At 40.3% G+C, this 24,259-nt stretch overlaps 1 protein-coding gene across 13 annotated transcripts in view; it reads right to left on the reverse strand.

The window, feature by feature from the left end:
• ERC1 (ELKS/RAB6-interacting/CAST family member 1) overlaps nt 1-24,259 on the reverse strand; it is a 276,731-nt gene that overhangs the window by 19,951 nt on the left and 232,521 nt on the right. For 9 of the 13 annotated variants that reach the window (XM_071422212.1, XM_071422219.1, XM_071422217.1 and 6 more), the window contains one exon: nt 12,972-13,073. In XM_071422212.1, coding sequence (XP_071278313.1) covers nt 12,972-13,073 — 102 coding nt within the window. Of the gene's footprint in view, nt 1-11,378; nt 11,446-12,971; nt 13,074-24,259 lie in introns of all 13 variants that reach the window. The other 4 variants (XM_071422221.1, XM_071422222.1, XM_071422220.1 and 1 more) reach the window with 1 other exon arrangement.

Genomic DNA, 24,259 nt, shown 5'->3' on the forward strand with positions numbered 1-24,259 from the left:
GGAGTCAGGCAGGAAACCTGCACGAGAGAGAGAGTGAGCTCATGTGCTTCAGTAAAAACCTGTGCAGCCTTGGGACAACCTCTGTTTGCATATATAAACACACATGAGAAAATAATGCTTTGATATATCAGGATGGGATGAGTGGGCAAGGAGGTGGATGGACAACTGGCTGAAGGGCAGATCCCAGAGGGCTCCAGTTAGTGGTGCTGGCTCTAGCTGGAGGCTTGTCACTGGTGGCATTCTCCAAGGGTCAGTACTGGGCCCAGTGCTGTTTAACTTATTCACCAATGACTTGGATGAAGGGGAAGATGCCTCCTCAGCAAGTTCACTGATGACACAAAGCTGGCAGGAGTGGCCAATACCCCAGAGAGCTGTGTCCCTTCAGAGGGACCTTGACAGGTTGGAGAGATGGGCAGGGAAGAAGTGTTGGAAATTCCACAAAGGCGAGTGCAGGGTACTGCACCCGGGGAGGAACAACCCCATGTACCATCACAGGCTGGGGCTGACCTGCTGGGAACAAGCTGTCTGGGAGCTGGCAGTGTGTCCTTGTGGCCAAAAGTATCCTGGGGTGGATTAGGAAGAGCATTTACAGCAGGTCAAGGGAAGTGATCCTGCCCCTCTGCTCTGTTCTGCCCTGGTGAGGCCACATCTGGAGTGCTGTGTCCAGCTCTGGGCTCCTCAGGACAAAAGGGACACAGAGCTCCTGGAGAGGAGCCAGTGAAGAGCAACAAAAATGGTGAGGGGACTGGAGCATCTCTCTTACAAGGACAGGCTCAGGGAGCTGGACCTGTTCAGCCTTGAGAAGACTGAGAGGACCTTACCAATGTCTGAGTATCTGAAGGGAGGGTGTCAGAAGATGGAGCCAGGTTTTTGGTGGTGCCAGGCAATAGAAACTGATGCCCAGAAGCTCCACCTGAACATGAGGAAGAACTTCTTTCCTGTGCAGTGATCATGTACTGGAACAGATGTGGAGTCTCCCTCACTGGGGATATTCTGGCACTGTTTGGACACCCATGCTCTGGGATGGCCCTGCTTGAGCAGGGAGGTTGGACCTGATTACCCACTGTGGTCTCTTCCAGCCTGACCCAGTGATTCTGTGATTGCAAACTGATGTCACTCTGCTGTCCTATATACAGGGCAATAGCAAGGGATATTTTAATAGAATCAACACAGTTACATTTCACTTCCATCACCAAGCAAAACTGTCTTTAGCCTATTATATCCATCTGCTTTGGTTATTTACTGAGTTTGCACTCTGTACCCTGATTTCATACAACATCTGTTACCAAGATTATGATCTGAAAGTGTATTGCCTGTGCAGGTGAAAACCAGTGATGCTTCTAATTTAACAGATGTTTTTTCTATCTTTCTTACTATTTGGTTTGCCCACAGAGGGTAAAATGATGGATTATCATATCTTAAGAAAATACTGTTCTATAAAAATGTAATAGTCAATAGTCAATATGGTAGTTATTGGACTGCCATAACTAGTCCAATCAATGTAGCTGTCTTGCATTCTTTTCAGATACCACAGTCTCTTCAATATCCATCAGATGTGCAGATTCCAGTCTGAAAAGAATCTGTCTGGATAACTTTCTTGGCTGTTCTTTGTGAACAGAAACCCTCCTTGATGAAGAGAAAGCAGAGCTATCTAGCAAGTAAGAATGGAAGATTTTCATCCAACAGTTGAATTTGACTCTCAGAGATAAATCCCCTTTCCAAGCACATTCCTCCTGCACCCTTCCCCCTTTTACCTCGAGCTGGAAAGAGGCCAAATGAGGCGTGTGAAAGTTCTTAACCAGCATCCCCCTAAAGCTGTTCACAGAGCAATCATTCCCCTCACTTGGGATCCATTAAAAGCTGCCAGTCAAGTAGGAAGTGCCCTTATATCTGTGTTCCTGCCCTATCTAATTTGAACTGGCCACTTAGCAAGAGGCACTGTGCTTCCCACACAGCAGAGCTGCCCCTGCCTTATCTCAAGAGGGTGTAAGAGCATTTGCTAAGTGGAAAAGCATGGCAGTGGCTGGGTTCACAACCCACACCGTGTTCTCATGCTCAGCTCAGAGCTGCAGAGCTTTCTAGGAAAACAGTGGGTAAACAGAGCAAACCCAGGAATATCTTCTGAAGCAGCCCTCATTCATTAATTGCCCTGATAGGTTTAGGCCATCCTCATCAATGCATGGAATGAAGTCTGCTTAATGTACCCTCAACTTCAGAATATTGCTAATGGCCACCTAAGTTTGACAGCCTTTCACTAAAAAAGGCAATACAACTCTGAGGCAGAAATGTGAAATGCCTGACAAATCTGTCATGCAAACCCAAACCACCTCAACCAACTAATAAAGATACTTGTGAACGTAGTCCAAATTCAACTTGAGATTTCGTACATTTTAAAAAAAATCTTTGACTATGATAAATGTGAATCTAACTGTAGCTGTAAAAGTCAGTGGGGCAAAAAAGCTTTAGAATGAAATGATACTGCTTCTTCAATGGTGGTCCTACTGTTGCTGGACAATGGGCAACTGAAATATGGGTAACTGAATTTCAAGTTTTATATGCTAAGTCTCTGCTTTTAAATATCTCTATATACACAGCAGTGTCTACTGGAAATAAGCAAAAAATACATAGGTGGTTATTTGGAAAAGAAAACCAGCAATGTCCACAGACATCTACAAAATAAAAGAGTGAGTTTAATCAATGTGCAATTCACCACAACCACCAGCTTTAAATTATGCCTTCTCCAGGCAGAAGGGTTAATGACCTGGTCACCTTTCTCCCTGCTAACAATCCCTTTTTCTCTGAAGGAAGCAACCACTTTTCTTTTTCAGAACCAAATACTTTACTAATTTCAGAGCATACCTTCTAAATCTCTACTTTAAAAACCTGCAGCTGCCATTTTGAAATAAAGTCTTACAGACACCCCTAAGAGCTGCCTGTTTTTGCAACTGCATCAGTCAACCTTGTAAAAGTTATCTCCTTACACAACTTGCCTTACTTACCAAGAATAATGTATCAATGTGGAGGTTGATCATGGATCAACAGCAGTTATCTTTAAGAAAAAGGAAGAAAATAGCATTTTTTGATACAGCAAGGGCAATATAAAGTGCCATATATACATTTGGCACTGGCAGGACTGCTGTCATACCCCCCTATTAGCCTGAGTGCCTTGTTTGCACATTTCCACTACAGACCCCCAAAGGGCAGAGTGATGCTGGTAAGTAATCTTCATTTTGCAATCAAATAATTCAGTAATTTTTCTTAACTTACCCCTGAATCTCTAAATATCTGAGAGAAAAAAACCCCAAAAACAACAACTCCCTGGAAGCACAGCTACATCAAGAAGAAAATAAAATAGAACTGACAAGTAATCTCAGGGGTCAAAGTAAAGAACATGAGGTAAAAATGACAGTGCTTTTGTATTAAAAGTGTAGGTGGAATAAATCTGAAAGCTTCCAAGGAATTAAGCAATTTGAGAAATGATCAAGCTTGCCAGCCTGGTCTACACACCATGAGTGTTCATTGTAAATCCTGCACAGCACAAATAAAGAAGGAATTCTCAAAAAAATCCAAGTAGAAACCCAAAGCACCACCAAACACCTCCTCAAAACTTCAGATTGGACATAATAAATATGTTTGGAAACACAGTGCAGGTAGTCCTTTATCTCCTATCAACCACATCTGCCATGTGAGTGTGGAAAATTATTTTCAAACTTTGTTACACACAGCTGCAACTATGCTACCCAACAAAACCTACTTCCCAAACTACCACTGCACAGGAGAAGATGGGGCCAAGGATTGTGTAAGCACATATGTTTGTTAAAAAGCAATTATTTCAAAAGGACCTGACAAATCTCTGTATACCTCCCTGTATCTGGGTTTTATTATAGATATTGCCAGACAGGGATATTTTGCCTCTATAGCTAAGTATCTTATACTGGGAGATATGAAAATAAACTAAGATAGTGAGTGACACAGTCTGGAAGTATTTGCATGGAAAATTCAATTATCCCTTCTTGCTCAGACCATTTGTGTTTGTTTGGCAACAAACACAAGGGTTCAACAATAATATTGTAACCACTGAATGCAATGGAGTTTTATGAGGCATGAATTTGGCTCAGAATGTGCAAAGCTTTCCCAAATTCAGAGCAATTTATCACTGATGTCTTCCCTTCATTATTTTAAATGGAAACAGAAGAAAGTTCTCAAAAAGACACATCTTGACCTCAGTTCAGTTCAGCTCAGTTCACAGATACACAGAGATATTTGGTTTCTTCAGAAGACCCCCACACAAAAGCTCAAGGACAGGCTCAGTATTCTTTAGATTTGTTTTAAAGACAAAAAAAAAAAAAAAAAAAAGGTTTAACTCTAACCTTCATAATTTTCTCCTCATAAACCAGAACTATGTACGTGAGGAGCTAAAAGAGATTCTGGCTATTTTGACAGAGCTGTCTTACTCAGTTCCTTTCTGACAGAATCAATTAGGAAATCATTTTTATATAGCAAATGATTTTTGAAATTTTTATACACCATGAACAAATCCCATGGATTAATGATTTCCAGAGTTCACCCTCTTCACCTTGGGAAAAATACAGACCAGGAAAAAAAAAAAACAGAAAAAACAAACCAGGGAAAGGAGTTTTGTCATTAGCTCCCTCTGTTTAAATAAAATCCTTCCCCCATCATGCTGGTGAGGCAGAGAATTGCAGTGGGTTGGTAGGGTTCCTAAAGCACTCAAAAAGAGCGAGTAGTTCTAAAATATTTTTATACATAACAAATCCAGAAGTGCTTTCCATGACACTGGCAACTTTCACTTCTGTGGGCTGTGGAGCAAAGTTGGCAGGGAACCACGAGAGGAACAGCAGGGACTGCTGGAGATCAGAACTGAAATCCTCATGTGAGGGGCCTGTAACTGGACCAAGGGGAAAATGAACTTTCAGCAGTGAGATAGCTCAGCAGAGCTGAAGGGAGTGTTTGCACACAGCTTGAATTTTACCTGTTTTCTCATTCCCTTCCTTTCAAAAGCAAGGGCGTTCACTCAATCTCTTACCCCTAAATAAACTCATTGCACTGTGCATAGCTCACACCTCTTTATTTTTGAAATCTCCTTCATTTGAGCACTTCAGCCCTGTAAGTTGTATTAGTTACCAGGTCAATTTTTGAATAATAAATTAAATTATAGAAAGCTGTGAAACTGGGTAGTCAGACTGATGATACTAACAATTATAATAAAAGAAAAAAAAAGTAATCCCACAGTAAGCAAAAATAGTTTAACAACTGTTTGCATCTTGTATGTGCCACTGTGGATTTAAACAGCATTCTCCTGACCAAAGGAGTTTTGTATGTCTAACTAGGCAAGTTTTGATTTCACAGAATCAGATTTTATGATTCTGTGAAATCAATCTGATTTATTTTGACAGAGTCAGATTTTATGCTGATTCCTGCTTTACAAAAATACAGCAGCTTGAGAATAAGCAAGAACAACCTGCTTCTGTTTTTAATGTATTCAAGCTTTCCAACACTTGTTGTCCACACAAGAGTGAAGCAGAAAGCACCCACATTTCTTGCTGGGCTATATTTTGTCTATTCCTTCTCCCTGTTCCAAGGGATAAAGGGAAACAGTGTCTCACACTCCTGTGAAAGCAGAGCAGGGCAGCAGGGCACTGGGAGAGGGTGTCCAAGGCAATGCTGATGGGTCAGGGCTGTGCTCTGCTCTCTGTCCCACTGCTAATGCAAACCAGAAGGCATTTCCTAAGTAGTCTACCAGAGAACACAATCAGGGCTTTTCCTGCTCAGATGAACTATAACCCCCCTGTCTGCAGGTGACAGGAATCTTGGTCTTGTCCTTCTCTAACTCTGGCTCTTCATTCTGCTCTTGCAGCTGCTGAAAGACACTTTCAAAGCAAAGACTTGTCAAGGTTTATTTGTCTTTAGGAAGTGTTTTTGGAGTTGCTTGCTCTACATTCAAACACAAAATGAATAAATACACCTATATTATATGTATATACAGTAGTTCTTAGCTAAAAGTTACTTTAACAGTCAGATGTAGTGGGAGAGCCCATAGTGAGCCTACTGTGAGATGGAACTGTAAATCCTGACATGGCCATCAGTCATTATGAACTTCAACAGCCAGGAAAATGCAGTGTCTAGATTGCCTACATGCCCTTACAGTTTTTATTTTCGTTTCCATTCTCTGGAGCTTATTTTCATAGTTAATACACTGGAAAGCAGGTTTGGGCTTGATTCTTTTTTCAACAATGTCCATCTCTCCTCTCCCTCAGTTTCTTTCCTCCTAAATGACAACTAAAAGGGTTTGGCTGCAGCTGCTGGTCCTGTGTCTCTGAGTGTCCTGTCTAGGAGTGCCAGAGCTCAGAATCACTGGGAGATAGTAGAGACTATCACACAAACTGCTCTCCTGGAAGTGGCCAGAAACAATGTCTGAGTGCAGAATTCCTACTTGCTACAAAGACCAAGCCACTAGGAGAAGATTATGTTCAGCTGCAAATCAAAAGAGAAAATAAGACACAGACCTGGCATAATCTCATCTGGCAGAAATGAATGATGGCCTTTTTTGCAATTGTTTTGCTGAAAAGCACAAATCTCTACAAAAAGAAGCCAGCCATCTGTTTTGAATGTTTTAGACTGCAAGTATCTACTTGTGTTCTTCTTTGATCTGTAAGAATAATAGGAAGACAGTGATACAGTCCAGTTGCACCTCTGTTGTGAGTGTTTAATTCATCCCAGAGCTGCAGATTACAAAATTCCATCTGGAAATCTTAGTTTTATCATTCTGGGATCAGAAAGAAGATGAACAGTGTATCAAGATCAGTTCTTTTGTGCTCATAGATATAACATTCCTGGACAGAGAATACATTCTTCTAACAGAAATTAGTTATTAACATCAAAATAATTGGTTTAAAAAAAAAAAAAGCTAGCAGAAGAACTGTTCTCTAAAAGAAGAAAAGGACCAGGAGTGGAAGCTGACTTTGTCTCAAGGAAAGCATTCTTCTCTAACCCTCCTAAGGATAAATTAGTTACATCATCTTATTTGAGTGCATCACATTAGGGTTCTTACTAAAAGGCTGCCCATCCAAAAAGGGGGAGTGAAGAACCCTGATTGTCACCAATAGAAACAAACAAATCCAGCCCCTCTCTCTCTCTCTCTCTCTGTAAGGACATGTTTAAGCAATGCAAGATTATCTCGTGGAGCTGCCTTCAAATTCTGCACAGGGTATGTCTCCAAGGCAAGCACAAGACACTTTCACAATGCTTTTAGAGACCTGGATGAAGAATTGTAATAATACCATTATTATACCACACAATTAGTTTGCAGATTTTTAGAGAGGGGAAGAAATGGCTCTTCAGAAGAGAAGAGATGACACTAAAGAACAAGAAACAGTGGTCTAAAGAGCTTTGTCCAGCATGCTGGAATGCAGCTCCTTGAAAATATGGGTTATTTTCCCTTTTCTTGGGAAGGAAGAGGATCTTGGAAAAAAGCAAGATGCAGTAAAAGAGTCAATTACCAATCTAACACAATTTCAGGAACAATTTCAAAATGAGGTATTAGAATCACCATCCTATCACTTTAACAAGACAATTTCCAAATATCACACAGTAATAATACCTAGCACTTTTCCCAAGCAGAACTTGCACTTTTACAAAAACTTCAGCTCATTTTACAATTAGAGAATTTGAGACAGGGAGAAAGAGAACAAGTGAGTGGTTGGAGATGATGCCAGGAAAGAATTTATCTTCTGAATCGTGGTCTAGCACTGTGCCCAGTAAATTACAATGTAATATGAGTCAGGCATGAAGGCCTGGTGGTTATGACCATTTTGCATGATCTAACAATTAAAAAGACCAGATTGAAAATAAATCTAGTCAAAAGGCTTATGAGGTCACAGTGTAGTGAGTGACAATACTGAGAACCTCAAAAGTGTGACAGCAGGACAAGCAGTTCTGTACAAAATGTGGATTGTGGAGAGAAGATCACATTTATGTAGTGAACTAATGCCCTGTGTAATTTAAATATGGAACTCACCATGAAAAACTATTTACTTCACTAAAAGAAATCAGCATCAAATAATGTAGAAAAAAATTTCAACGTTCCCCTCAAACTTCCCAAAGTATAGACACTTTGAGTGTTGTAGTGATCCCAATGAAAACTTCCTGTAGGGTTTGTCTGCTCTGGCAAAGATTACATTAGGCCTTGAGATGAGCCAAGTATTTTCCTGTGATGACTTACCCCCTCTTTCCACCACAGACATCACCTCTAAATCTGAAGTGTTAAATTTTGTGAGTTCCTTCAGTACTCAACTCATAATACTCAGTGCTTCTGAGTTAAAATCTGTCAAACTCAAGTACTGAAGAAAAATGTCAGCAAGAGCCTTTTTGTCTTACAGTGTTTTTAGGGTAATAGGAATTGCCAATATTTTCATTGTCTTGAAATATCCTCACTTTTATGCACTCCAGTTCCATGCTAGCTCTTTGACCATTCCACTGTTGCTCTAATAATAATAATAATTTTCAATTAATGAATCAATGAGTAGATGAAGCAGATTTCTGAACCACACCCACATTTTCTCCCATTTTAGGAAGCACAGCTGTGCTTCACAAGACAACTGGATGAATTGAGCAGCTTGGGAATTCCCTGTATGGAAGCTTTGCTTTCCTTCCCTCACGTGGCACACACCTGGCACAGATTTACAAGAAGATACACCCACATACACACCTATCCTTTTGCATGTATTAGATCTCCTAAGGTGTAAATTCATATTATTCTTGATAAAAGTGAGTGATAACTAATAACGAAGCCATTGGCCAGAGCAGTTTGGCATTTGAGAAAGACCAAAGACCTTGTGTGAAATTACATTGGAATTGACTTGGATGTAGAGGAGGATAGAGCTCCATCTGGGGAATAAAAGGAGTCATAAGAAATTCACACAGAAAAGAAACGAGCGGAGTGAAAAACGCTAGGAAAAACTATTTCAGGATGAAAGATGGTATTTACATTGAACTATAAACTGAAATGTAAACTACCATCCTCAGAAATTACAGGGAGGGTGCAGATGTTTATGAACAGTGATCCATTTCAGGGGAGCTCTATCTGATAGTGCTGTCATGTACAGACTTGGCATAATTAAATATTAATTTCAGTCAATTCCAGAATGCTGCAGGGGAAAAGCCTTAAGACCTAAACCATAACAATAAAAGAATGTAGTTAACTATTGTACATAGTTTTTTGTCTCCATTTAATCTTCAGTATTGACCAGAGGTGATTGCATCCACAGACCTGAAAGAACTTTAAAAAACGAACTTATTGCCAAGTCCTATGCTATTAATTACACTTTATCATTGTAAAACATAAATTTAATTCAACACATGGAGGTTAGGGACTCTGTAACTTACATCATCTTAGCTTTTACAAAGAGAATAAGGACTTTTTTTTTTTTTAATGAACATGGACTATCACAGTAAAAACATGTATTCTGTTGGGAATAACTGGCTTGGGAAGCATCCATCACCTTTATACCTTCCCTGCTGATGTAAGCATGACAATGTCGAGGCTGACAAGTTTCTCGGCTGAGATGAGGGGAAGGCAAAGCTGCTGGCTGACTCATTATTTTGACTGGGATACTCTGTAACAGCTTTCTTGAGGAAAGTGCCTCAAACTGGAGACATAAGCTGTTTTTAATGTCAACCACCCATTAATTCAGAAAACTATGAAAAACCATACTCTTAGCACAGTTGCATTCTTCAATGCACCAGCAATGGGAGAGGAAAGAGAAATCTTTCTCAGTGTTTCCTACACAAACTCCATGCTTGCTCCAGAAGGAAAATCAGAATTATTCCTACCTTCATAGTGAGTGTCCTCTTCCTTTTCATCATTTACTTACCTGCTCTCCCCCTGTTTAATTTCTGTGCTTCGGCTGATCTTTGCAAGCATTATCTCTAACACTTTTAACAACACACACGAGCGCACAACCATTGCAGGAGCGGTGATTCAAAAAGAATGTGAAATCAACAGCGAGTGCAAATTAATGAAGCACTTTATCAATTTGTCCACTAAAGAGATTTTCTCAGCTCAAACCCCAAGGCATGAAATTCAAGTTTGACACTGCCACAGTTGGATTAAATTTTTCAGATGGTTGGCTTGAAAAAAGGGATTTGATCTATGCAGACAGACTATAAATCTGTAGTTAATTGAGCAAGTGCAAGAGATGAGAGTGCCTTACTCTCTCATGAATGTTCTACAAATCTAATACAAAGCAATAATTTTCAGAAATGCAAGGGTCCAAGATTTCCACAGAAATTTTCAGTTTTCTTTCAAATAACTGATATGAAAAAATCAAATTCTTAGGAAAAAAGTGCACAGAAACTAACATGAAATATTTTTTCTTAAAAGGATAAGTGAAGAAGGAAAAAGTTTCATATAAGTTTTTAAAATACTGTCATCAGGCCTCTAAAATACTTCACGTACTTCAGAGAAATACATTCTGCTCTAAAACTGATACTCCAAGGCATAAATTAATCCTGTGTACTGGAGTGTTAATAATCAGTACTTGATTCCTGGCCAGTAAGAGGTTTTTTTGCTGAAGAACAGGCTTGAGGAGCAGGCTCTGTCCTCTGCACTGTCTTCCCTTTTGGAAATGGGCATTGTTGTGGGGACAATTTGACAGCACAAAAGAAAAAATTGTGGACGTGGACACAGAGAAACAAAACGTACTTTAATGAAAAACAGCTCCTAATTTCTCTCACACTGTTTTAAAAGAATGAGGGAGGTGGAAGGGAGAGAGGAATGTTAAGGGGATATTCCTCTTTGCCTTCACATTTATAGACAATTCATACTCCTAGTCCATCTAGAGAATCCTGTACTGTGTGAGTTGATAAATATCTGTGACTAGTTAGGTCAGCGTGCACGGCAGCAATCTCTGCAGCAGATCTCAACATGCTCAAAACCTTCAGAAGGAACATTATCTTCAGGAGGAACATTATCCTGGAGCACATTCTTTACAAACCAGAATTGAAAGAGCACACATAGGTTTGGCTAGGGCACAAACTGCTTTGAAAAAGAATCCCACTGAAAACATTTCCTCCGTGAAGTCAATGATAAATGACATGAAAGACATTTCCTGCTCTCTCGTACTTGCACGGAAACTCAATTACATGCCCTGGGAAGTTCTCCCCACAACATGGTGAAACAAGGAGAGGATGATTGGAAGAAGAAAATCACAAACTGCACATGAACACACGAGAAACACCCTCATGCAGGGACATGGAAGCAAGGGGAGGGAGCACAGCCAGGTTTGACAAAGCACAGCAGCGAGGGGTGGGAGTGACTGTCGGAAACTTTTCTATTGGCAGGACAGGTTGGTTCTCACCGTTCTGAACAAAATGGCTGAGCTAAGAGCATCTGACTGGTTATGCCCAAATACCCTCCTCCTCATCCTAGAGGTGCACAGGAAAGCCCCAGAGCAGCATGGGAATGAAATAAAGAGTTGGTTAGTATTTAAAGCACATAAAGTACAAACAGTAGTACAAAGCGTTTCAATTCCTTATGCAGTATTCTGAGCCTCCTTCAGGTACAGCTTTCTCTGCTCCCTTGTAGGCTTTGCCAGCTTTCAAAATGCCCCTTTGCAAAGGGGAAGTGCAATCAGAGCCTCCTCCCACCTCCTCTCTTCCCTACTGCCCTTCCCTGTGGGGTCTTTGCAAGAATTTCTATAAGTGTCTAAATTTCATTTCATCTGTGAATGCTACGCTGCCTTTATGTACAAGCACGTATTAAAGTTTCATGCTGGAAATGGTTTCAGCTCTCTGTAGACTTCAGGGTAGAAAAACAGATATTCTAACATTTGCACCAAATTAAGATTAGGAAATCCATTTAATTTTTAGTATTAACAATTTCACTCTCCTGAAAAAGGAAAGTGAAACATCAACATCTTCCAAAAACACTGCAGAAAATTCAAGCCAGTCAACATGCAGTGGAGGAAGGTATTAAATTAAGATGCAAAGGGAAGCTCCCTTGGAAATCATAGTTTTTCTGTTTGTTTGATTGTATATACCCCTTCTTGTTTTCTGATGCAGACACGAAAGAACATTTTTCAAGATCTATTTTTGCAGGGTGAATAAGTAATTGGCTTTTGCCATTTTCCTCTTGTATCTTACTCATTATTTCAGTGTATCACAAAGCTGGCACTTAAAGGTCCAGAGAGATATGCTTCCCTTCATATCTCACCAATTTCTACATGAGTCAGAGGGCAAAGAGAAGCATTCCTTCCCTCCGTCGAGGCAGTGATTAATGATGGCTAATATTTTAATTAAACTGCAGTGGATGAGATTACAACATGGGATGTGCAATTATGTTGGCATTTTCTGTGCTACCCAAGGGATGGTTAATCTCTCTAATAGTTATCAAGCACATGGCTGTGCTTTGTACATGCCACAGGAGGCTCCTCACTGCTTTGGAGATGGTAAATTGATTTTCCTTCAGTTCATGGCCCATTGAGTTTGTGAGGGAGCAGTCTGTGCTCATTTGGCACCAGGGCTGGGATTTCCTCGTGGGAAATGGAGGGAACTGCTTGTATGCAGTCCATAGATCAGAAAGCTGATCCTTGAGCATGATTTCCTGCTACTGAAGACAAGAAACAGCCCTGGACACTCCACACACTCAAGCAGTAAACCTGAGCTACTAAAATCTGAATATGTCATACAGGACTCGAGTCTCACATTTTGGGAGAGTACAGTTTTTGTTCCTTTTCACTGTACCTCCTCCTCTCTACCCACCTAACAAAAGCTTGGTACCAGGAATTGTTCATTCAGGAGTTTGCACAGGGCCAACACAAGAGCAACACCCAGTTCTGGTTTATAACTGCATTCTGGAATGCTACTTTTGTTCCAAAGTACTGCAAGCATGTCAGGATCATCAGCCCTCACAGTAAAAATTACTTTAAAACCAAAAAAGAGAGAGACATTACCTGGTCAGGGGAGGGCTTGTGGTTGGTTTGGTTGGAATGGGATGAGGATTTGAGGTGGTCATCCTCATAGTTGTCAGCCATCAGCTTCATACGGTTCTGAGTCTGTTCAAAAAAGCAAGAAAAAAGAATCTCAGTCTACCTTCTAATGTTATCTTGGGGACTAAAGGGAACAGGGAATTTATACAAGTGCATATCCAAAACCCATACATGGGAAAAAACAAGACACATGCCTAGACATCAGTTGGTCAATTAGCAGAGAGAATTGGTAAAAACTGTGGATGGAGACATTCCAACCTGTTCCCTTTAAGGATAAATTAGTTGTGCAATTGGGTGGATCATCTGACTTGTACCTACTAAACCTTGTGCTGTACAAGAAATTAATTTCTTTAGAGATTCTTGGGATTATGGTTCAGACACCAACTTGGAGAATAATTCAATGAAAACATGATTTAAATGTCCCTAAGTCAATTAAAAACCCTCAATGAAGCCCTCAGAAAGCAGTCAGTTTTAAAAAACCAAAAAGTGCACAAGCTGAAAATAGGTTATTACTTAAGAAGTCCATCCAGTTTCCATATGCAAATCAGTTTTCAACTGATATATCAAAGAACAGAAAAGTTCTGAGACTGGTCAGAAAAATGTTAATTATACCAAAGCCATCCTGTGAGGAAATGAGAAAGTTAATAAATAGATATTGGGGAAGAAAAAATGTCATAATGAAGGCTTATAAAATTAAAACCTCGACACAGTCAAGTAAAGAATTAGCAAAGTATGAAACAAGTTTTTTTGTTTTTCTTCAACTTCTCAGGAAATTTCCAGTTCCAGAAGAGATGGGATTTTGAAAAAACACACAGTAGAAAATAAATTGTGTAAGAATAAATGGAACTTAACAATACTGTTCTAGGTGAGCAATTGCAAAGAACATTGAAATACATTACCTGGCTGTGTCTGCAAAGGAGAACGTTAGTTAGACAAAGCCCTTTTAACAGACTACCCTGAAATGAGGCCCCCAAAGACCTACAAACACCAACAGATAAGGAAAGAAATGCACCTGGCAGAGTGTCCCAGCTCCCCAGCAGGGCTCCCAAAGGCCATCCAGGCAGCAGTGATACCCTGTGGGCAGCCAAAAGGGCTGGGTGAGGGTCCTGCACAACCAAGTGCTGCCTCCCTTGGCATTATCTGGGTGCCAGGGTCGTTGGGAACACACTCATGGAGCAGCCCCAGAACTGGCTGATGGCATTTCTGCTCCCAGCTCAGAAGGCACAAAGAGCCCCACTTTGAGCTTTGGGAACTTTTGTATTCTAAGGAAATCAAAAGGCTACCCTGACCTACACTGGATATGATACAGAGCAAATTATCTACAGCTAGACATATTAAATCATCAGACATGCACTAAAATGAAATGTCTTAAATGAAAGCTCAAAGCTGATAGAAATGCCAGATGTGGATTCAATCCCTTCATAACTCCATGGTTTCTCACTGAAAACTCTAAGTTTAATGAGCATCTCAAAGCTGGAGAATGCAGATTCTACTTGCCTCTATTCAGATCATGAGAGAGAAGGTCCAGGGTTTGAATCTGGATTTGATTTTATTTTGGAATAATTTAACAAAAGCTAATAGTAAATTGAGCTTAAGCAATAAGCAATTTCATCATGTAAAATTTTCATATTGTTTGCTCTGCTTTGTCAAGCAAATTTTGAATTCCAAGTCTGACTCATCATTCATAAATCACTACTTGAAACATGCTACATTAATCCTTAAACAACCAGTTTATTGTAAAGGCACTTTCTTAATATTTATTATTTTATTATATTTAAGGTTGTCTCTTCAACAGTTTCTTCTTTGCAACAAAAATAATTGATTCTAAACAATTTCACATTTCCTGGGAAATTTACTGTTTTGATAATAAATAATAAATTCTTACATGACTTTCAGAGTGTGTGTGTGTGTGTGAAGAAAAGCTATTGAAACCCAGATGTTTAGCAGAATGCTAGTACAGCACATTAACTGTCCTGAGAGAAAACGTAGCTCTTCTCAGAGAGAGGCAGCATGTTTTATATTAGGGGAAAAAAAACCAAAACAAACCAAACAATGTTGGCTGGTACAGGTAGAGAAGAAGATAAACATTGCAGAGAATCACAGACTGGGCTGGAAGGGATGCATTGGGTCATCTGCTCTCACCTCCCTGCTCAAGCAGAGCACATGGCACAGGATTGCCTCCAGAGGGTTCTGGAATATTCCCAGTGAAGGAGACTCCACACCCTCTCTGGACAATCTGTTCCAGTGCACAATCACTGCACAGTACAGAAGTTCTTCCTCATGTTCAGGTGGAGCTTCTGTGCATCAGTTTCTGCCCATGGCCTCTTGTTCTATTGCCCAGCACCACCAGAAGGGCTTGGTCCATGCCCTGACCCCTCCCTGCAGGCACTGACAGACATTGTTCAGGTCCCCTCTCATTTATCTCTTGAGGCTGAACAGGCCCAGCTCCCTCAGCCTTTCCTTGCAAGGGAGATGCTCCAGTCCTTTCATTATCTTTGCCACTCTCCACTGGACCCACTCCAGGAGCTCTGTGTCCCTCTTGTCCTGAGGAGCCCAGAACAGGACACAGCACTCCAGGTGTGGCCCCATAGAGGAGCAGGATCACCCCCATGCTGCTGGCAGTGCTCTTCCTAATGTACCCCAGCATACCACTGGCCTTCCTGGCTTCCAGGACACACTGCTGGCTCATGGACAGCTTGTTGTCCACCAGGACCCCCAGAGCTTTCTCCTCAGAGCTGCTTTCCATCAGACTAGCCCCACACCTTATCTCTGTCGAGCCTGGCTATGCCTCCATCCCACTTCAAATCTATTTTAAAGCCCTCTCAATGAGCCCTGCTGAGTTCTGAGCTAAGATCCCTTTTCCCTTCTGATACAGGTGGACCCCATTTGCTGCCAGCAAGCTCAGAGTTGTATAAATTCACCCAGGATCAAAAACCACAAAATGCTGCTGTTTACAGCAGTCTCAAAGCCAGGTGTGCATCTGCATGACTTTCCTGTTTCTTGCTCCATCATTCCCTGCAATGGCAGCACAGAAGAGAACTAAATGTGTGTTCCAGATCCCTTGGCTAATTTTCCCAAGGTTCTGAGGCCCTTCCTTATTGTCCTTTTCCTTTTTGCTGGGACCTTGTTGCTGCCCACACAGAAAACTGTAAGAGGGCAACAATGAGTGGGCTGGGTCTGGTCAGCAAAAAGCACAGAGTCCCTCAGAGAAAATTCTGAAGTCAAATTGAAGAGGCTGTGTGCTTCTGTCACTTAAATTTAAGTAGAACCTACTATTAATACTTGGCAGCAGGTATTGAGAAAGTGGCTGATGGAATTGGGCTGGTTTAGGCTGAAAAAGAGGAGGCTTTTTTACATTACTTGATAGGAGGAAATCAAGGACATGAAATGATTGGAGGGGATAGGTCAGGAAAGGACAGATGTAAAGTGGAACACAGAAAATTCTGATTAGAGATCAGGAAAATTCTTGTCATAATGAGGTGCATCAAATGCCACAACAGGCTGCCATGAGACAGTGGCATCTCCATCCTTCAAGATACTGAAAATGCAGCTGGACAAGGCCTTGAGCAAGCTAATTAGGGATGCTCTCAGCAGATGGCCAGACAAGTCTACTCCAACCTAAAATATGCTGCAATTCTTACTGTTTGGAATTTTCATCACCTCGGATCATTTCAGAGTTTCAAAGCTCAACTTTTCAGAAGAAGAGGGAGATAAGTTCCAAAATTCCTCCTACTTGCCAAATCTGGTTTAGTTGCTTAGCTCCATTAGAGCCATTTGAACATTTAAACCCAGAACAATCTCTGCAGTGTCCTGATGGTGACAAGGGATCAGTTCACTCAGAAGGACATTTTCTATGTTCCCCCCTTAATTCAACCTGACCTCCCACTGCAGCTGCTGTTCATTTAAGTGTGAGTGTTTGTGGCAAGTCTTGGCAAGAAAATGCCCAAATTAGTATTGTGATTCCATTAAAGGAACTGATTTATGCATATATATTGGATTGGAATTAGTCAAAAATCAAAAGATGGAAGAAAAGTAGCTTATTTTCCAAAATTTAAAGCCCAAGCAGTGTTGCAAATAAAATATATACTATTATAATATTTTTACATAAAACATAGAAATAAAAAGCCTCTGCTTAAGACTGGACTACTAATGACAAACTTCTACTTTAAAATTTTTAAAAAAACTGTAAATGCATGAACTGAGTTTCTCTCCTATTGCTCCTCCACAGGAAAAAAAAAATGTCCAAAAGGATGGAAATTTCTAGACCAAATGGCTGTTGTAATGATTTAAAAACAAACCGTTTACTTTTCTGTGGGGAACCACTCCAACATCCTGCAGTCCTGAGCTGGTTTGTCATGGTGCTATTATACAATCCTCTCCCACCTCATGAGGTTATGGCTCAGATCCTAGGGCAAGCATTTCTACATCACTGTAAAAAGTATGAACAACAAAGTGGTTTAACCACAGGGTCCTGGGAGAAAATAAATGAGCAGTGCAGACAAATCAGTTGTGTCAGGAGTGCTTTTGTCTAAAACCTCCAGAGCTGCAAGCAGAGCTAACAGTGATAGGAACTGGATGTCAGGTTCAAATTTTGCTTATAAAAAATACCATGTGCCCTGACAGGTATGTTCTTCAGGCATGTGCAGAAAAAATGCTGGAATGAAGAAAACTGGATAAAAGACCACAACCCAATAGGTTTCATGAATTTTTTCCAGAAGGTACCTTCATTTCACTTTTTTTGGACAGATTTCATAAAATTACTCCTGGCCCTCCAATTCTACCTTCCCCAAAGCCCCCTCAGCCCTTAACAATGCTCTTCTTTTCTTCCAATAGTCACCATGCAAAGAACAGTCCCAAACCCTTCACACTGGTGTAAATTCTCAAAATTACTCAAGAGCCAGCAAGCACACCCTCTCCAGCTCCTAGCTGAAAGCCAGGAGTGACTGTGGAGGCCTTGGCTCTGCAGACCAGAGTCCATTAACTGCAGGTCTAAAGCACAACATTTGCAAGGCTACTGCATCTAAAAAACCTCAACTTCCCCATATTATATACTAGACTTTACTCTAAAGATAATCAGATCTCGCCCACCCCTCCCCTTTTTGCACTCCAGAATTTCTGCAATTTTCCTTTTGCCTCTTTGATACAGTTACTGTTAATGCCTTTTTAAGGTCCTGTCATTATTTATGTTTTTCTTCTTCCCTATCCCTTGCTGCAGCACGCAGTTATATTAAAAAAAAAAAGCACCAGGAGAAAACATGAGATAAATCTGGTTTAATCATGAATGTGAATGATCAGCATCAGAACTTCTTTAAATATGCCCTCTTTGGTTGTTTCATGGCCCTGCCACGATTTCACTGTATTTTCATTAGTTTTTTTTTTCCCTGGGTACCATATAGTTCACTTCTGCCTGTATTCTATAATCACTAAATGGGTAAAGAAGGAAATTACCACAGTTAAACTAACATAACCAACACCTGAAAACTTTCATTGCAAACTGCACGTGTACACTATTTTACTTGCCAAAACTGTAGCCATAGTGAATTTTTAAGGAATCACTCAGTTCCTCATTCATAGAAGTACTGCTTCAAAGCACTCTCTCACCTGTAGGTTCCTAAAAGTACATTATTTTATGTCCACTGATGTTCACTGCAGGCCACACTGGTAGCTTGCTTGTGCCCCTCAACACTGAAGACCAAATTAATAGATTTTATCACAGGGAAATTATTACATGAGAAAAACCAGAACTGATGCTGATCCACAAAGTTTAGGGGAAAGTCAGAGACATACTCTGCACTCCAGCTGGTAAAGCCTAGAGGAGTGCTGCCCAGATCTGACAAACTCTTTATTGTGGAATCCCACACATAAATTTGAAAGCCACAGATATAACTGCAGACATTGTTTATAATATATTTTACAGAATGTTTTCATTTGAAAGCCTGCACGAAGTTGTGTGTTCTAATGAGAGTACATACCTTTCTTAAGCATTTCTGCAGGACAGCTAGTGCTCTGGTAACCATTAGCCTGGAAAGCTTTTGGAACCACGTTTTATTCATGGGGATCACACATTTCTGTATCTCTAGAGAAGCTCTCTGAGAAACAGCTCATGAGCTGGGCATTCTCTCTATTAGTTCAGTCTGCTGCTTCATGTGCTCATTGCAGTAACTTACTCAAAGAGTTTGCATCAAGTCTGCTCCTCCACCACGAAACACAGCACAAACGATGACATCAGTGGCTCCTTTCTCATTTTTTGTAGAATATTTGCGTGGGGTAATTTTGGTTTTGCTAACCAGTCTAAACAAGCTTTATTAGTCCTTTAATGTAGAGTTTAAAAAACCCCACATTAAGTAAATATTAATCTAATGACTGTATTTTGTGACAAATGAGCATGTGGTGGAGGCAGCGTGTTAGTGCATTAAAGGAGTTATCCCATTTTAATCTGAATAGAATGTTGCACTGGAAGCACATGCAAAAGCAACAGTTCAGGAACATTTTTGCCACTAATAACATAGAAATAGAATGGAAAAACTCAGGTGATTGTTCTTACAAAGTGTGGGCCGAATTCACTATCTCTGAGAATTATGCACTGGTGAAGGCTTTCAGATAGTTCCTTTCTACTTGTTAAAAACCTGCAGTGAGCCTTAATCCCTGTTAATGTCCAACCAGCTCCCTGCTGGAATCTGGCTGTGAAAAACAGAGAAAGAATAATCCCTGTTATTGTCTGTTATTTGAATATGATGGTCTGCCTTGAGTTTATATACACCTACCTTAAATATACTGCCTCAAGTCTATACCTGCCCTAAATATACTGCCTTGAGTCCATACCTACCCTAAATATACTGCCTTGAGTCTACACTTACCTAGAGCATTAGGACTCTGAAAGATTGTTTAAGTATTTAACTCTGTGCCTCCTTCCCACTCATGATATTTTATGAAAATTTCTCAAATTTGTAAAGAGATGGCACACACTGAGTTGCCATCTTTCTTTGTAAAGTTTAAAAGACACATTATTAGTTAGGTTTGGCTTTCCTTTTGGCTGTGTTTAAGATTAGCAAATGAGATTTCTCTATTAGTAGCAAACCAGCACAAATTTCAACTGCATATACATGAAACCCATTCCTGTTATTACATTTCTGCACATGCTGGAGCCTGTGTTTTGCACAGCAAAGAGCCTGTGCAGCTGCTGGGGTTTGTCAAAGCCTGAGGATTTAACACAGCTCTACCTGAGATGCTGCCTTCTGCACTGGCTGCTGGCAATGTTCCAACAATATTACTTTATAAAGTGACTTTATCAGCCCAGCTAATTTCTGTGCCTAAAGATGTCATTTTCCTCTTCATCTCCCCAACATGTGAAAATTACTGAGAAGCTTCATCCTGAAGAATTCATACTCTACAAGCCTTTGAACTCAACTAAAGGAGGCAGATCATCTAGATAGGGCATGCTCTGTGAGACTTGACATCTGTAGACATATGTGGATGGGATTAAAAATAAACTTGGAACTGAAATTTTCCCTGTACAGGAATGTGTCTCTTGGAACTTAGCACCTCAGGAGATGGACAAACTATGAAACCATGGAATTACCCAGTGACAAAGTTTACTGAAATCTATTGCTCTGATTCCTGTATGAAGAAAACCAGTGACACAGAAAAAAATCCAAATCAGATCTGTATTTGGGATTCCTTTTTGTGCTATACCATACAATCATTATAATGTATGTTTCTTTAGCTCTCTTTTACTCTTTTTAGAGATAGCTCAAGATGTGTTTAAGATCAGTGGTAATAGAACTGCCTTTCTCAATTACTTGTTCCACAAAAGCTGGAACCTGCCCAGCCACAGGTTTGAAAGGGAACTAAAAATAAAAAATACCTCCTCTCATGGTTAACTACTCAGGAGCAAGCCAAGTATGTTACTTCTTTGGCATCTCTCCACTGCATGTAAGGGTCTTAGGCAGAAATATCATTAAGGTGTGTCTTCCTGTATCTCAAAGATGTCTGAGGGAGTGCTGCATTTACAGCCATAGAGTAAAACTAATTTTTAGAGAATGGGTGGGCTGTGCATCAAGAAACTACATTCAGGCAGCATCAGCAGGACAAATGGTAACCCACAACAACAGCCCCAAAGAATCCTGGATCTCTCACGCAACAGAAAACCCAAAAGATTGTTGACTGAAATTGATCTGAAGACACAATAGCAAACAAAATGAGCTGCTAATTTAATTCCTAAGGTAAAGTATGAGAACTGGTTATGTTCACATTACAGTTTTGAGCAGATAAAACCTCTAGGTTTAAAATAAACAGGTATTTTTGGGTTATGAGCCTGCCCTGTGGTGCAGTTTGTTAGGGCAAATTTCATCCTGATTCCACACCATGGAAGAGAAAGGTCTTGCTGCAGAAGAGAATCTAAGATCAATATCTTTTGCTGCCACACACCCTTAAAACAGAAAAGACTAATTGATTTAAATTAGTTTAACAACTGGGGTTTTTTTTGGTTAAAGTATGCTGCTACATCCCCTCTCAGACTATTGTGAGGTCTTCACTGCTTCTTTAATGAGTAAAGAAGCAATTTATTTTGCAGACAGCACAGCTACCCTTGAAGAGCATGAGTCCACTTTACTACCCTTCTATATTGACTGATGAGATCTGAGTGCTTTGGATTCGTATTCTCCATCTTCTAAGCATGGCCTTCAACCCTTGTAACAATCTCTTTCTGCAGCCTGCCTCCCCCATGGTGTCTCCAGGCAAGATTCAGCTGGGACCAGAGTGAAAGTCTGAATGGCCAGCCATATGTGTGTGCTAGAGCCAAACAAAACACAGCACAGCTCAATTCTCCTTGCCTTCCCCTGTGTGGGAGCTCCACTTTGGGCTCTTTTTGCCTCTACCCAGCTGTGCATGTTAATTAAGTTCCTATAAATCTACAAAATCTTTGAGACTTCTCCTCTGTCAAATTGGGTTGAAAATGGTCAATAAATTGAGAAGTTACTGGGTAGGAACTACAGCTCATCTAAGCAGATGGATGGCACTGTCATTCAAGCTTTTCTTCTTTGGAGTCCAAATGAACACATTTTGTTGGAATTGTAAGAGTCTGGATGTAGATTCTCAAGATATCCTTGCACTAAATCCTACACAGAAGTGGAATTTTTTTGGTACATGCCTTTCTTTTGGATTCTGGGAGACTGACCTGCTACAAATTCTCAAGTGATCAGCAGCAAGCAAGCCCCTCATGATCACCTCATGTGTCTGCTGAATGTTTAATAGATGCAGTTTGTTGTCTGTTTAATCTACTTTGATACTTACTACCAAAGACAACTCATTTCAAGAAAAAAGTGAAATCCACTTCTATAACAACACAAAAGGAAATACCAGTCTTTGCCACAGTCCTCAATAATCAAACTGTTGAAAACTTCTCATTGTACTTTCCCCCTTGCTCGTTTTTCCCCTCTCACTGTGTATTTGTGGGTCCAAACTAAAAAATCAATTTTATGTTTTACAGAATAATAGAAAAGCAAAGACAAAAAAGGATGAGAGAAACAAGTTGAAATGTATTTTGGAGCATAAACTCTTCCTAAAAACTTTGATAGGCTGGTAACATCTTTTACAAAGCAAAATCTAAAAGGTATCTCAGGTTATGCTAAGGTTGAAATAGATATCAGCATTTCATTGGTCTTGTGGTTACTTTAAACTTATGCAATTTAAGCATCCACATAAAGCACTAAAGGTAAGGTTAGCCTTACAAAATCTGTATGAAATCTGAAGGCAAACCCCCTAAATTACCTATGTTATATCCTTTAGAATAGGCAAATATTGCTATCAAATACAGAACAAACTTTGCTTGACATCACTGATGGGACTCCTGTTTTGTTATGACTATTTGCCTGAAATTTCTCCTTCTCTTTTCACTTCTGCTTCACTCCACACCCTGCTCATCTTACCCTCAACTACCTTCCTCTGTCCCCCTTTCCTTTGTTATTCTATTTGATTCTCCTTTCCAAAATAAATCCACTTGCATATGCTCAGCTTCACAAAGCTGAATAAGACAACCACTTCAATTAGTCTGCTTTTGTCTCAGTCTTTCTCCTGCTCTGAAACAAGAAAGTTTCTCAGTCTAGGGGTATCTATGAACCCTGACTGGCAAAATCTCGTTATAGGAATTTCCATACAAGATGCATCCTACTGCAAAATCTTAAAAACTAGTCATGATTCCCTGGCTGCACAAAATACCTTGTAGGCCATCTGCTCATGTGTGTCTACATACACCTTTCCTAGCTGAAGTGATTTGGAAGTCTTCCAAGCTTTGTGTGTTGTGACAGTGTTGTTACAATAAATATAGTAAAAGCATTCTTTTATCCAGCAAGTTTTAATTTTGGAAAGTATATGCCAGTGTTTTGACCGCAGACCTTTTATTGTTCCATATTTCTATTGTTCTGTGACTCACCACTTCGGCTGCATTTGCCTGCAGCTTCAAAGAGTTGTTAATAGCAAACCCCCCTCCCCTCTATACATGCTGCTCTTGGCAAAAAAAGGAGTTATGTACAGATACAAATTCCTAGATGCTAAAGTGATGTGAGCTGCTCAGTATCATCTCAGCACAGACTGTCTGTGACTGCCCAGAACCCAGCTCTGGGTGTATACATGAATGGATCTGTGTCTACATGATATAAACAGTGTTGATAGCAACTTTAAAAAAACACACACAAAGAAACCTCAAGACTATTTGTGCTTGTTCTGAAATTAATTTTAAAAGCTGTTGCATATAAAAGAAAAAGAAACCCAGTATTATTCTTTTTGTGCCTTCCTTTCATCTTTGAATCCATCAAAATCCTGAATGGTAACTGCTTGAGGGAAGAGTTGAAAGGGCATTTCCTTTGACAACCACCAGAGCTTTGCTACCCCAAACTAAATGAAAGTTAAGAATTTTTTCTGTATGGCCAGTTATTAGCTTTGACATCCACCTAGAAGTGTCCTGCCTCAAGAGCCCCACAAACACACAGACATCACATTCCTGTCTGTCCACACTATGTGTGCGTGTGGTCTGCACACCCAGGATTCCTGTCCATCCTCACTGTCCCTCTGTCTGGAGCACAGAGAAAGGATTCCTGCCCCAGCACACAGCAGCACATGTGCACTGCAGAGCTGGGCAGATGATTCCTGTCCCTTCCTCTGCTCTTGCACACAGCACACCGCCAAGGAGAACCACAAGAAACCAACACTTTTCTTTTTTTTTTTGCTTACTGTTCCAGTAGAGGTTGATTTTTCCT

This window comes from Agelaius tricolor, unplaced genomic scaffold (assembly GCF_023055355.1).
Source record: "Agelaius tricolor isolate 1412-34295 unplaced genomic scaffold, bAgeTri1.0.p SCAF_3, whole genome shotgun sequence".
Lineage (NCBI taxonomy): Eukaryota > Metazoa > Chordata > Aves > Passeriformes > Icteridae > Agelaius > Agelaius tricolor.